The sequence below is a fragment of the Phodopus roborovskii genome, unplaced genomic scaffold (assembly GCF_943737965.1).
Source record: "Phodopus roborovskii unplaced genomic scaffold, PHOROB, whole genome shotgun sequence".
NCBI classification, from domain to species: domain Eukaryota; kingdom Metazoa; phylum Chordata; class Mammalia; order Rodentia; family Cricetidae; genus Phodopus; species Phodopus roborovskii.
Window position 1 is genome coordinate 20,127,997 of NW_026126447.1, and position 14,928 is coordinate 20,142,924.

Consider the following 14,928-nt stretch of genomic DNA (forward strand, 5'->3'; position numbering starts at 1 on the left):
CCATGCAAGAGATGCACTCACACTAGAGAGTTACAGCACTATGACTGAGGGCCACTGGCAGCTACTACCACGTGAGCCTTGAATCCCTTCGATCATGACCATCTTCTACTAGGATGGGGTTCAGAAACTCGTCATAGCCAGAAAACAAGCCAATAGATAGACCCTGTGTCCCTGCACATCTGCCCCTGCCCCACCCCTAGTCATGGCTGCCATCCATCTCCTGCACTGCTTCCTATTGCCTGTATGGTCCCTCTCCTCTGCTTGTCAGAACCTAACAGGAAACTCTCCCTTCTACCAGATACATCTCCCACAGTGATGCCATGTAGCTGTCACTGAACAGCCACCTTATCCAGTGCAGCCTATGACTCCTGGCTTAGACGCTTAGGTCAATGAAGCCAAGTCTCAGGAGGGCCCCTGACACCTAATGCAGGTGGATGAAGCAGAGAGGATGATGAGGAAAGGCACATACCAAGGCTCCTAGGGTTTTTATTGGATACTTGCTCTTTTCCAGGAGCTGCTTCTCTTAAACATTTTTATTGTTATCTGACAGTTTCATGTGTTTCTATAATGAATTTAAGTTTTCAGCCCCACTCCACTCTCTCATCCCCTCCCCTTCCCACATATCCAACAAGTATAATAGCATTCCTAGTGTCTCCAGGATAACTCTAAGCACCTGACATGCTTGCACAGCTCCAAGCACCTGACATGCTTATTCACACAGCCCTCCCCCCTGCTATGTGATATTATTGACATCCATCCACCCTTACATACGAGGCACTGGGAGTACTGAGAGGTTGGCATGCACTCCAGATCTGTGTAGGATTGCTCATTCTGTCACTTGTGCATGCTCCCTTTTAATCCACTCAGCAACCTTAGGCTCGGGGAGTGGCTGGAGAATGAAGGGCAGCCAATAGAACCCCACTCTTGAGTCTCGTATTCAATGTACCTTTCCCAGCCTGTCTTTACTATTTACTCTGCATGATTAAATTGTGAAGAAATCTGAGAACACAACTTAAATCTGCAGTCTACATAAGACATAACATCTGCTGCCTATTTGGGGGGGCTTTTCAAAATCTATGTATTGGTCTTCTGTGGTTGCTATAACACACTACCACAATTCTGATGTCTTAAAACAACATATATTCACTGCCTTATCCCAAGTTGGAAATGGGTTGTACTATGCTAAAATCAAGGAGTCAGCAGGCATGTTTTCTCTTTGGGGTGCTACAAGACAGGGTCCATACCATTTCCTTCTCCATCTTCTATTTTCTCCTGTTCCCTTCTTTCCCCTTCAGAATAAATCACCCAGATGTTGATTCTGTTCTCATATCAGTCCAGACTGTGACCCTTCTGCATCCCTGGAGCCTACACCAACATAGCTGGTTATACAGGACTATTACTATATTAGCCAAGTTCCTTTGACTATTCTAAGAAATGTGTTTACCAGTCCCAGGGACCAAGACCTAGAACCTTTCCTGGTTATTACTCAGCCAACCACACTTTGCTCAAAAGTCAGCTGGCTGAGCACTTGATCTCCAGTAGCACTGGTCCTTTTGATTGACAGCCTACCCTCCGCCACCCTCCCACCCCCACACACCATCTGTGGCATCATATGTGTATGTGTCGATTTGATTAGATTCTAAAAACTGCATTTTTAAGGGAACAAGAAAGACAGGAGAGAGATGCCAAAGGGTTAAATGGAAATGAATCAGCCTGCTCCAGAGTGCCACTTAGATTTCCCTGCACTGCAAACGTTTTATGTTCAGGGCTGCATCCACCCAAGTTCACTTACATATTGCACACATCTGTGCTAAGAAGATAAGAGCACCCACCACAAGCCCTACACACACTCCGCCCCTGGCTTAAAGCTGCGATTAGCTCGATGTTTCCCTGTAAACCTTTCTTTTATCAGGGCCACAATTCAAAAATGCGCATAGTTTAGCAGTGCAAAAAAGCCATATAAGAGAGGAACCTCTCCTGGCGATGTTAAGGAAAAGGAGAGATTTAATGATAACTGCGCTCCAGAATGTAAAAATTTAATTTCCTAGGTGTACACATGTGCATGTGTGTGTTCATAGACATACCTTTTGGTCCAGACTAGAGGGATAAATTTTATCACAGTAGTCAACAGTTATGTTATATCTTAGTGATCAAAATATAAATCTATGTAAGTTAAGAGTCATATCTGTTAAGAGATGGCCCAGCGGTTAAGAACATTGGCTGTTCTTCCAGAGGACCTGGGTTCAATTCCTAGCACCCATATGGCAGCTCACAAATGTCTGTAATTCCAGTTCCAGGGGATCTGGCAAGGAAAAAAAAATTGTTAAAATGCTTGGTTTATTTTCAGTAGTAGTACTTTGAAGTGAATCTTTACTCCTATCTTTAGAAGCAGCAATAAATGTAACAGCATGGAGATCAAAAGTCAGATTTCACATGTGGAATGGCTTTGTTTTTATTTACTAGCAGAACAGTCTTTGGCTTAATCACTCTGAATCCTGTTGGGCCTGGGTGTTATATCCTAACAGTCTACTTAACCCAGAAGTCTCATTGCGTAGCCCTGTGCTTCTACAGAGGAAGGCTTAACTCATAGTGAACAAAGTAATGCTGATCTACAACATGATACCCTCATTTTAACAGTTTCCAGTGAGATTCGAGTCCTAGCTTTCCTTTATCTCTCCGCATCCCAACTTTAGTGTGGCTCAATTTGAGGGTCTCTACTATACATGGTATTTCCCAGTCTCCTATATTGCTGAGTTGCTTCAACTCCCAAAGAGTTACATTAAGCTCCTTATGTACCTGCTACCCTTCCCAGCAAACCTGGCCATTCTCCATTGATCCCATGCGCTGTCACCACTATCCAGCCTGTGTGGGAACTGATGTCCTCCTCAACTTCATGTATCCTTCACACCCAGTGAACTCTCAAGGCCAGTTTAACTCTGCTTCCCGCAACTAGTCTCCCTTCTTTTCCTTTCTCAGCATTCTCCCAGAGCTTTGATCCAAATTCTCAGCAACTAAACAATTACACACAGAATTGTCTTGCATAACTCTCACCAGTACCCCCCAACCTGGTGTCAACAACTCTTTAATGCAAACCTTCTATTGAACCTTTAAAATGCCATGTCCTGGGTGGAGAGATGGCTCAGCCATTACAGGCTAGGCTCACAACCAAAACTATAATGCCAGGTGCCGAAAGCCATCAAGTTAAGGGTATGGCATGAAGTGCTAAATAGGCAAATCTGACCAAGAAGCCCTTTCTCCAAGGAATATTGCTACGTGACAGACATTTCCTGGGTAGATGTGAGCAGTCTCCTTGCCCCAAGTAGGGAGCCAGCAATAGACCAAAGTACTAATACCGCTGAAGTCTGAGTTGGTGAAACAATGAGTATGGTTGGGGTTATTTATAGGAATGTGGGTGAAAGGTCACTTACAGAAACTGGAACAATCAAAGACAACCATAATATCCAAGTCCACCCCAGTGTAGGTGACAACTCATCAAAGCTACAAAGCTGGACATACTGCACAGTCTACAGGCAATTCAACAGGTCAGCCAGTGTCCCTGACAGATGGTTCAGTTGATCTGAACTTCTTCCCGACTGCTGAGCTGGTCTCTGCCTCCAAGAAGTGTCTGAGACTATCAGCAATCCTTATGGCTATATGTGTGGAGCGGGAAGGGACCGTAATCCATGTGGTCAGTTTCAGGACTTCCTGGAGCTTTTGAGTTGTTTATTTCCGGAGCTTAACAGCTTTCCTGCCAGATGGAATATTTCACCCCATCCTCAACCTACCCCTTAGGACATCCAACTGTTTTACTGCTTTTTAAATATAATGTGTCTTAATAAGCTTCCCCCAAGTTGGACAGTTTTGTCTCGGAGGAAATTTCTACACAACAAATACCAACAGATATCTTATTGGGTAGTGTTCATTGAAACTCTTTGGCCTAGGCTGCCTAAGTCATTTTCCACAAATGTCATCATGTTATCACCCCTCTTTAAAACCCTTACTTGTATCCCATGGTTTTAAGATTATATTCAAAGGCCCCTCATCTGACATTGCAGTCCCGTGATCCCTCTGCCTCATTCTCAGGCCTCCTCGGAGCTATGTGACCATGCCATGGTACTGTATAACTTGAGTGTTTGCCCACACAGTGAGATGCTGTCCCCATTCCTGTTTCCCTGACAAACTGTTCATGTTGCCTCCTCTTTGGCACTCCCCTCAGCCCTTTCCACAAAGGTACAGCTGCACTCTTTCACATAGTCTCTCCTTATAAAACCGATCATGTTTTCAGTGAAGTTTTCCCTTCACTGGTTGACAGGTCCCGGTTACATAGTACTCGCTTAAATTCATCTAAATCTCAGTGCCTAACAGTGTCCAGTGAGTACCCAAGTGTTTAGTAAGAGAGTGAATGAGAAAAGAAATGGCTGAAATGAGTTATTAGCATAATAAGCAGTTCATGCCATGTTAGGTCTGGAAAGTTGATCTTAGAAACAGAAAAGAAATGTCATTTTGCATTGGGGGCAGTAATATGGTTTGAAGTACCGAGGAAATGAACTCAACTCTAAATTAAACTACCAAATGAAACATTGAGAAAAGAATCAGTGCAGGCAGAATTTATTGACATGCTAATCATGGGGAAATATTTGAAAGTACAGGTCACATGAGCATATTTCTACATAGAAATATAGCTTTTAAGTGGCCTCTTTATTGTATATTTCTTAAATTTCATATAAAAATAATGAAGCCACAACCTCACCATGAATCATGTATGGCAGCTAATATATACAGCACAAATGCTATCTTTATTATTTGTTTTTATTGCTTATATTTTAAAATACCCCTTACCAGAGATTTACCTTTCCATACCAGAATGTGACTTAAATGATGATTCATCAAGACAAATATTTTTCATTTAATTTTATTAAATTCCCTTGCTTCCTCTCATCTATAAACATTTCCTTTTTGTGTGCTGACTGTCACTTAAGGAGCCGAAGCCTCACCAAGTCATCTCAACATGGTCACAAAATTACCACAGGATTTGAAGCCTTTCCTCTTGCAAATTTTCATCTTCCATGATTTTTAGAGATTGATAAAGACACTTTTTCATCCATGAAAACATACTGGAGAAATGTATTAAGCAAAGATGATGCAAGCTTTAGACTTGGATAGATAGAATGATAGATAGATGATAGATGATAGATAGATAGATAGATAGATAGATAGATAGATAGATGGATGGATGGATGGATGGATGAGAGATAGACGAAAAGAAGGCTAGATAGGAGCTGCTCCTTTCCCATGCCTCAATTGTAAGAATGCCCAACAGAGTGGAATCCCAATGCTGACTGGGGACACAGCTTCCTGTAACGATCAAAAAGTCTGATAAAACAAGAATCTGTCACAGCTGGATGTTTGCTTTACATCTTTGAAACATCTGCATTTGGAGCTTTTTTATTCATCCAATCATCTCAGGAAACATTTATGAAGTGCATGTTCTTTGCCAGACACTACACTCTGCACTGAGGAGTCCACAGATGGATTCCCTTTTCTCAGAAGATTCCTAATCCTATATGTGTTCAGGGAGGCAGAGGAAATAGCAGACATATGAACTATGAGGAGATAAGGTACCCATCCTTAGTCAGGGTGTGGTAGGAGGGAACTGTTTGCCAATATGCACAAGGGATAGAGTAGCCTATGAACTGGTCTCCTAGGATATCTTAGAAGCTTATCAATGAGCAAGGAGCTGTAAGGCACAGTGAACAACATGACCAAAGGCCTGGGCAGAAAAAGTGTCTGTACTCAGAGAGGGATGATTGTCTATTGCAACTAGCCCCCTAGCACATGGAAGAGCCTCAAAGAATGTCCCATAAATATTGACACCATCTAGTGTGGGAGGCCTTGTGTTTACTGACAGCACCACTAGGCACAGTGGAGAGGGCCATGAGTGACAGTAAATCCTCTAGAACAGTGGTCCTCAACCTTCCTAAAACTGAGACTCTTTAATGCAGTCCTGCATGCCATGGTAACCCCCCCAACCATAAAACTATTTAGTTTCTACAGTAGTTTTGCTATTGTTATGAATCATAATGTAAATATCTGTGTTTCCTGGTGGTTTTAGGTGACCCCTGTGAAAGGATTATTTGACACCCCCCCCAAGGTGTCACAACCCACAGGTTGAGAACCACTGCTCCAGTAGTTTATAGAATGGTATCTAATAAGAACTAAAATGTTTCCCTTTATTACAAAAATTAATCACCTAGAGTCCCAAAGAAGGCAAAGGACTAGGTCAGCAGTGCAGATCAGTTGAGCTATGTATGCTTGTCTAGGAGATGCAAGCACTAGGGAAAAAAATAGAAGCCAAAAGTTGGAAACCACATATTTTTGTCTTAATCAAAGCCAAAAAAAAAAGACTCCAGAAAAGCTTTTTAGAAGGAACTGTTTGACTCCATGACAATTAACAAGTGTTCTGAAGGCCACCACATATGGTCTGGCTGTTCATTGTCTAGGCTGTCAACTCAGGAATCAGAGAAACTTAGGCAGAATAAGTTTTAGGCCTTCAAAATATAATTATTTTAGGGTGCTGGTCCCCAAACACAGATCATGGACTACTAACTCCTGCAAATCAAAGATAGTCACAGGGTGGACGCTAAGAACAGCATTGCAAAGCAACCCTCTGTGGAGGACATCAGAAGCCTGGGGCTCTTGGCCTTAAGGAGAGGTAGGGGCTACTCCCCTCAGTTCTACAACTGAGGTGCTGCCATCACCAGAAGACAGGCTGAGCTTAGCTTAGACCTATTCTGTAGCTGTGCCCGCTGCTCAGTATGACTTGTTGAATTTCAAACTGACTGGAAACGAACCAGCTCCAGCATCTGTGTGGCCTCAATTGTGTAGCTTCATCTCTCTCTGGGCCTTCATTTTTCTTTATCTGTCACATGAGAATAAGATTTACTTATTTCTTTTTACCAAAAAATTTGGTTCATTCCAACTATAATTTTGAAAAAGAAATGTACACACAAGTATATACACACACATACACATACACATACACATACACACACACACCTACTATAGGACTCAACAGAATTATTTTCATTTGAACTTTCAAATATTTCAATACAAAATAAAAAGTTGTTTACCATTAGAGGTTCTAGCAGGGGAGCGCAGCTATGGTATACCCTTGACCAGTCCTCCTCTATTTGGGGAGGGTCGTTATTTTCAACAGAGCATGCAGCTTCTAGAGGGAGGTGAGGGAAGAAGGGACACTCACCTAGCCAGCCAGATCAGTTGAATCAACCCTGGCAATCAATGGGGTGACAGATGTTGCAGCCAAATCGCCCTCACATCGTGTTCTAAACCATTTGATCAGCTCTATGTTTAAAAACCTTCTATAGCCCTTCTAATATTACACCATGACTCTGTGACCTCAAACCATTCACAGTGCAAACAAACCCTACATGGGCCAAGAGAAGACCCCCTGGGCCCCAGCTTTGGCTCTGCCATACAATAGCAGAGAATGATCTATGAAGTCATGTTAAAAAAAAAAAAAAAAAAAAAAAAAAAAAAAAGGTACTAGGAGCTAGTACATACATCCAGAATTTCTCATATAATAGTCTCAAATTGGCCTTGGGATTAGCACTGTTAAAAATCTCAGGCTGAGACATTGACTGCTCTGGACCCCTCTCCATTTCTCAGTCCTTGTTATCTCCACTGAAGGAAGTAGGAAGAGAGTAAAGTGGAATAAAATAGGTAATGCTTATTACAGAACAGTATAAAGTAGCCAGAGGGATCACTGCAGAGAAAAACACTCTCAGAATGTCAGAATGGGCCATAGACCATTGTATCAACCTACATTTTTAGGCTGGAGCCAGGGAGATGGCTCAGCCAGTAAATACACTTAACTGCATAAGCCTTGTAGCCTGAGTTCGATTCCAAGAAGCCTCTTAAAGGTGGAAGGAAAGAATTGATGTTATACAGTTGCCCTCTGAACTTCCACATATGAACCAAAGTATGCATACCTATGTGTGCATGTATGCGTGCACATGTGTGTGTGTGTGTGAGCGCGTGCACACACACACACACACACACACACACACACACACACACCATACCACACTACACAGTAAATGAACAAATACTTTTTTTAAGTTTCTAAAATGGACAGATTTCCTGAAGGTTGTTTTATCGTGGTTTAATAAGGATCAGGATAAACAAATAGGCTGAACAGATGTTTATTCAGGGAGAAATAACTTACAACCTAGACAGATGAACATCAGCAGGTTCCACCGGATGCTCTCCTCTCTGTATCCTGCCAGCAAGAGAGCATGTCATGTCCCTACCCCACCCCTACCCCTCACCCCCACCCAGCTCCTCCTCAGACCTAGTTCATAGGTCATTTCCACCCCTGGCTCCACCCCCTTAATCCCCCAATGGGCATGGTCAGTGCTACAGAAGCAGACAAAGTGAATATCTCACTACATTGTTTTACTGCCCAGTGATTGACAAGCCCATTAGACTGTCTTGATTTCTTTTTCTTTTTCCTTTAAAAAAAAAAAAATGTTGTTTGTGTATGGATGTTTTGCCTGCATATTTGTCTATGCACTACCTGTTTGCAGTACCCAAAGAGGCCAAAAGAGGTTGTCAGATACCTGGGACTGGAGTAACAGATAATTGTGAGCTGACATGTAGGCACTGGGAATCAAACCCCAGGTCTTCTGAAAGGTCAGCCAGTGTTTGTAACCCCTGAGCCACCTCTCCGTCCTTGGCTTGATTCTTCTAAGAGAAGGCAATAGTCTGAATGTGTTCCTTACCTCTCACTAGATAATAATAATCTCATAAGGTTTGGAGTTCCTGGAACCAGGTTTAGATAGTCATCATCCATCAGGTCCCGTTCCCCTGACTAAGGACTAGAGTCCTACAGTCCTTGTCCTTGGTTGATTGGTGTAGGAGCATGATTCATCCCTAATATCTTGCTGGCTACCTAACAAGACCAAGGAGGGTGAAGCCATTCCTTCAATGCAAACTCATATCTTTTGAACCCAGACTTATATCTCAACAAACGCAAGAACAGCAAGTAAAAGACTAGAGACTGTTTCTAAGAAACCAGAGAGAGAGTTCCTTGAAATGTTTGGGATGCACTGCACCAAGCTAGCTAAGCCATGGATTGGTATATATCAAGTAGGGTTATATCTGGCTGGAGTAACAGAAATCCCTAAATGACAATGGCTTCAAAACATAAAAAGGTATTTCACATAAGGAGAAGCAGTTAGGCCTTCTCGGTTGAGAATAAAGCCCATTCTGTCTTTTTTACGTCTCACATGGAAGCCACAACTTTCATACACCATGCCCATTTCTGCCAGCAAGGAATGGGGAGGAGATGTTGATTTCTCTTTAGATAAGATCTTTGAAATTGTACACATCCATTTATGGCCCATTGGTCATCATTTAGTCTGGTGGCTATGTCTGCCTTCAAAGGAGTTTGCCAAATATAGACTATACAAAAACAAAAAGCAAAACAAAAAAACAAGTACCATGATAAAAACGGAGGGCCCTTAAAAGGAAAGGGATAAATACTTGGAAAAAGCCAACCATCTCTGCCCCAGGAGGCCTCGTTCCTGCCTCAAGCAGCCAGATTATAACTATTAAGTTCCATGTAAACAAAGTGTTTTACTGCGGTCCCTCTGAAAAACCACTGACATGAGGCTATTTTTCTTGCATACCAGATTTCAGTGCCTCTGGATCCCGGTGCCCTTAGAAATCACCAGTTCAGAAGTGTTCTTCAGAAAGTCAGCCCCTGAATCTCATGTTGCCCAGTATGGTTGAGTGAGTGCTCCCACATGGGAAGAGAGGACAGTCCTCTCTACAAATTAACTTTGGGGGGTTGGTTCTGATGGCAAGAGGCTGCTTTTGCTCCTTCTGGAAGCTGCACGGTTTATTTTCATTGGATCATAAATATGTTGAACACTTTATGATACTAACCTCTTAAACCAGTTCTCTTGAGTGGCTACAAATCACAGTTCAGGGGCAAATTTCTAAGATTCCAGGGCTCCTGAATTCCTGGATGTACAAGTTAAATACCTGAGATTATGAGTGAGGAGTTACAAAAACTTTACTACAAAATTCACTGCAAAGACAAGAAACAAAACCCTTTAGCCTGATTCCTGGCTTGTCTAAAATAATAATTATTTGCTCAGCCAAAAATAAGGTGGAGGTCAAAATCCTTGCCTGTGTTGACCTGTTTTGCTTCTCCAGTGTTCCAGGACCTGTGGGGGAGGAGTTCAGAAACGTGATGTTCTCTGCAAACAGCGTATGGCTGATGGCAGCTTCTTGGAGCTTCCGGAGACCTTTTGTTCAGCCTCCAAACCAACCTCCCAGCAAGCGTGCAAGAAAGATGACTGTCCTAGTGAGTGGCTTCTCTCTGACTGGTCAGAGGTAGGTCTGCTCCTCAGGAGGAGAGAATATAAGTCATGGGAGGGGAGAGAAGTCACCCCAAGCACATGCATAGAAAAGAGACCAAAAAGCTCTCCTAATGGGGAGGAATGACATTTGCAAGCATTTCTACTATAGGATATGTAATGACCAGACTAGGGGATCTAGTTTGTTAAGGGGGACTGGGCTATGCAGCCAGCCATCACCTAACAATTGAAAATCAGAAACCCGCGATTGTTAAAAAAAAAAAAAAAAAAAAAAAAAAGACACCCCCCCACCCCTTGAACAAACCCAGGACACAGGCTACTTCACTTCTTTTCCACCTAACCCCACCCTCCTGACACTCCCACTCCCATGTCCTCCTCCCAGATGTTTCCAGTCTCTGCTCAGGAAGGGCAAGACCTCCCTAGTTCTTCTCTTCCAAGTTACAATAAAGGATGTGATTTATTAGGAAAAGAAGGCCAAGGAAATCCTGCCTCTTTACTGTTAGTTTCCTGACTCTAAAACTTGAACAACTTCCCAGCAAGAGAACTTGATTTCCCCCGTTGCCTGAACTTGGGAAAGAGATGGCTCTGTGTTCACAGCTCCAGATGGTGCCTGGAGTTAGGGATCCCAAACCAACCTGCTTCTCTAAATAATTCCTGTTCTGATCCTGGTAGGAATTCATTTACACCTGGCTTCAAAGACTCAGCTTGACTGTTTTCAGCCCCTAGAATTTCTTTGAGTTGCCTTTAACGACCCAGCTCCCAGCTCCAAAGACCTGTGTGCCTTCCATGGAGAAGTCTTAAAATCATTGCTGTACAAGCAAATTCAGCCACTGGCGGCAAGATCACTGCATTCAAACCACACGCCTAAGACCTTTCCTTTTTCTTGAATAGAAGCTTTCAGATTGGCTTTCCTGACCCATGGGCTTTTTTACTGCTTAATATGCAATTCACGGTTTGGAGCTGCTGACGGTTGAAATGTGTGTCACAGAAGAAAAAGGCAAGCTGTGGAAATTAAGACTCCTGACCTCTCAGCTTGGGATTCTTGTTTCCTACATTATCAGCCTATTTAGAGTCCCTCTGATAGTGTCTGCTAAGGGCATTGAGGTTGCAAAGGAATCTAAATTATCATTATCATTATAATTTATCAGTACAATTGCTGTTGGCTATGTCTTATCCCAGATGTTTCAGAACAGAAAGGACAATGGTTGGTTTTATATTTTAGAAACAATTTGTATTTCACCAGGATACAAGAATGGAAGATTGGAGAAAGAATGTATGCGTATTTAAATGTGTGTTTACACAGACATGTTGGTTGGTGGTTTTGTGGCATTATACATGAAAAATTTGTAATAAGAAAATCTACACAGAAAAGAGTCCTGTTGTATATGTCAGATGGCTGTAGTAAAGACAGCCTCCTGGTAAAGCATCTGTTGAGTAATGGGCTCATGGATGGACTGTGAAGAAAGAACTGTAGATGTATAATTGCCACTCCCTCCATCCTTCTGATGTTTGTGGCCTTCGGATGATGTAGGACTCAGAATAGTCAGAAAAGGCAATGTTCTGTATGCAGATTTGAAAGAAGGGCCCTCTTGGTTTAAGCACCAAAGGAAGGAGCCCACTGAACTGGATCAACATTAAGCAAGTAGACCTTTATAACAGGATCTTATGAGCTGAGGGGTAAGACACAAAGACAAGCAAACCTGGCTCCAAACCCTCGGTCTCATACCAACAACATAACATGGGGCTCATTGCTTAATGTCTGCAAAATGGAAATATCAGTGTCTATCATGTAGGCAGAGTCTTGATTAAATAAGACATGAAGCTCTTGTGTCTGGTTAAACTCAAGCCTTGTTATGATGGTGGCTCTCTACCTCCTGGGCTTGCTTCAGGAGAAAAGAGAAGTTAGGTAAACACTGCACTACCTTGAGTGGATGGTCCCAGGGCCTTAGTCTGTTCTCCCTCAGGCTTTTCTGGGGGAAAAAAAAAAAGGTCTTGTCTAGAAAACTAGGAGGGGTTAGCCCTTATCTAAAGTTCTGAGCTATCAAGATTGATGAATGGAAACTGCAGACACTAAGGAGAGGCTGGGAATGGTGAGATGTAATCTCCCAATCATAGATGTCCCTTGGGGCTTCCTGGCTCCCAGCCTAGTTTCAGGGGAATTAGATGGAGAGTAACAAAATAGGACACTGTATGTCATCTTCTGGCTTCTTCTTGTGCAGTGGACAAATATGAGTGTGTGAACACACAGATTTTCAAACCTGAAACAAAATGATAGCTGTGTGGTTGAAGCAGGGTTGGAGTGACAGATCTCCAGTGGTAGGTGTCCCCATCACCTGAGATGCTACCCCTACATCACCTCCTCACCATGGTTCCCAGACATGGCTTGAGAGACTCAACTTCAGCTTAGCTTCCCCACTTCAAAGGTGTGGGACTTGGTGATAGAGGTGGTACTAGACTCCTAAAGTCTCAGCTGACCTTGGCCTGCCCTGCAGTCTGACTAGCAGTCTGTTTTTCCACTTGACCAAACTAAAATGGCCATGTTTTAAAGCTATCAGGCTCTTTGCCCCATCCCACCTGACCCTTGGATCTGGTACTGTCATTTACAGCCTAACAGATTGTCAGATAGGATCTGGATTCCACAGGTATTGGACAACACAAGCAAGGGTTTGATCTCAACCGGCACTGGCCTGTGACATCTTGAATTCCTTTTGGGGTGGCAGATGTCACAGTCTGTCCCACAGATCAGTGTCATTTCATCATACGCCCATATAAAACTTCAAAGTATGAGATAGTTTTCTGTTGTTTTTACTGTCACTTTTCCAGTGGCATGCTGCCATGACCCAGGTTCAGGCCTTCATCAACTCATGGCGGGCTGTGGTGGCCCCTCCATTATGTCCCATCTCCCCTCCCCTCTCCTCTGCACAGTGTTGCCAGATTCACCTTCTCAGACACCTCTTTCATCATGTTACTCCCAACTTCATGGCTTCTCATTGCTCTATGGAACAATTCCAAACCTGTCTGAAAATGAAAGGTCTCCAAAGTCAGGCCCAAAGTTCCCCTCACACTCCCAACCGCACTCAACTCAAGCCCGGGGCGGTAAAACGGGCTTCATTTTGCCCCAAACGAATGGCCTGCACTGGGCTTGTGCACTGAGTTCTGATTTGTTCTAGGAATCTCCGCTTGCCGTGTGCATGCCTGTTGTGCTTCTCCCACCAGACTCTACCCATCTTCAAGGCATAGGTCAGAATGCCATCGGCATTGGGTAACCATTAGTGGTAATTTTATAGTGTCTCAGAAGCTGCCTTCTGCTGTCACACTTTGACTAAATTCCTTAACAACCGTTTCTTCTATAAGCAACTTTATTGACACTTAATTGACCTATTATAAAACTCAAATTAGCATACTGTCCTTAAGGTTTGTCTGTTATAGCACATATAAGGACCGTGTTTTCTTATATGGTCTGATAATATTCCATTACTATAACTAGTCTATACTTTGTTTACCCATTCAACAATAAATAGGCAGTGAGTTGTTTCTACTTCTTGGTTACTAGAAGTAGTCCAAGGATGTTAAATAACATTAGTGCCTACATTTGTACATAAGTCTTTGTGTGGGTGTATATGTTCTTTTCTCAGAGTTAGATATGTACCAGTCAAATTACTGGATCCTGTAGTATGTTTTCTTCCCTTTTTCCTGGGATAGGATGCCAGGGATCATATCATTTTACATGCCCACCAGCAATGTCTGGGAGGACAGTGTTCTCATTTTTTTCCATACCCTCACCAATACTTACTATTGTTTTTCTTTCTGATATGGTCATTCCAGTGTTTGTGCATTTCCCTAAACTCTTACTTCCTTTTAGTAATGCAATTGATTGTTGCCTCCTCATTTAAGTGGTCGCTCCTAGAGGCTAGACACTTAAAGGTGGATTCAAAGCAGTTATCTAGTGGGAGGCATATCATTTATTGGGTTAGCACTGTCTTTTCTTGTAATTCATTTAACTCAGAGACTTGGAAAATAGAAACAGTGCAGAAAGCTTCAAGCTTTCCAACTACTGAAATACTTGGCTAAGATTTGAACACGGGACTCTATATTTTGGTGACTCTAAAATCTAAGCCATATGTAACTAAGAACAGTTGCTCATAGGAATCCTTAGAATACAGAGTGTTGGAGGGCAAAGTGTGACTGCAAGGCAGATATTCTACGTTGCTGTAACTACTTGTCTTTCAGTGACTGATACTTTTCCTGGCATATCATAGTGAATTGAAGGGACCATACAGAACAACCATGAGACTCTAGTTCATGAGACTTTCCTACATGTATCCTTTCTTCCTCCACCAGTGCTCTGTGAGCTGTGGGGAGGGCACCCAGACTCGAAGTGCCGTTTGCCGGAGGGTACTGAAAACCGGGGTCTCCACGGTTGTCAATTCTACGCTGTGCCCTCCCCTGCCCTTCTCTTCCTCCATCAGACCCTGCATGCTGGCAACCTGTGCAAGTGAGTATGTCAGAGCTGTGGGCATGG

The 14,928-nt window shown here is 42.9% G+C and overlaps 1 protein-coding gene across 1 annotated transcript in view; it reads left to right on the forward strand.

The window, feature by feature from the left end:
* The window catches only part of Adamtsl1 (ADAMTS like 1), a 363,826-nt gene that overhangs the window by 262,064 nt on the left and 86,834 nt on the right, over positions 1–14,928 (forward strand). The window contains exons 17-18 of the mRNA XM_051188147.1: positions 10,243–10,422; positions 14,748–14,901. Of these exons, the coding sequence (XP_051044104.1) occupies positions 10,243–10,422; positions 14,748–14,901 (334 nt within the window). The remainder of the gene's footprint in view (positions 1–10,242; positions 10,423–14,747; positions 14,902–14,928) is intronic.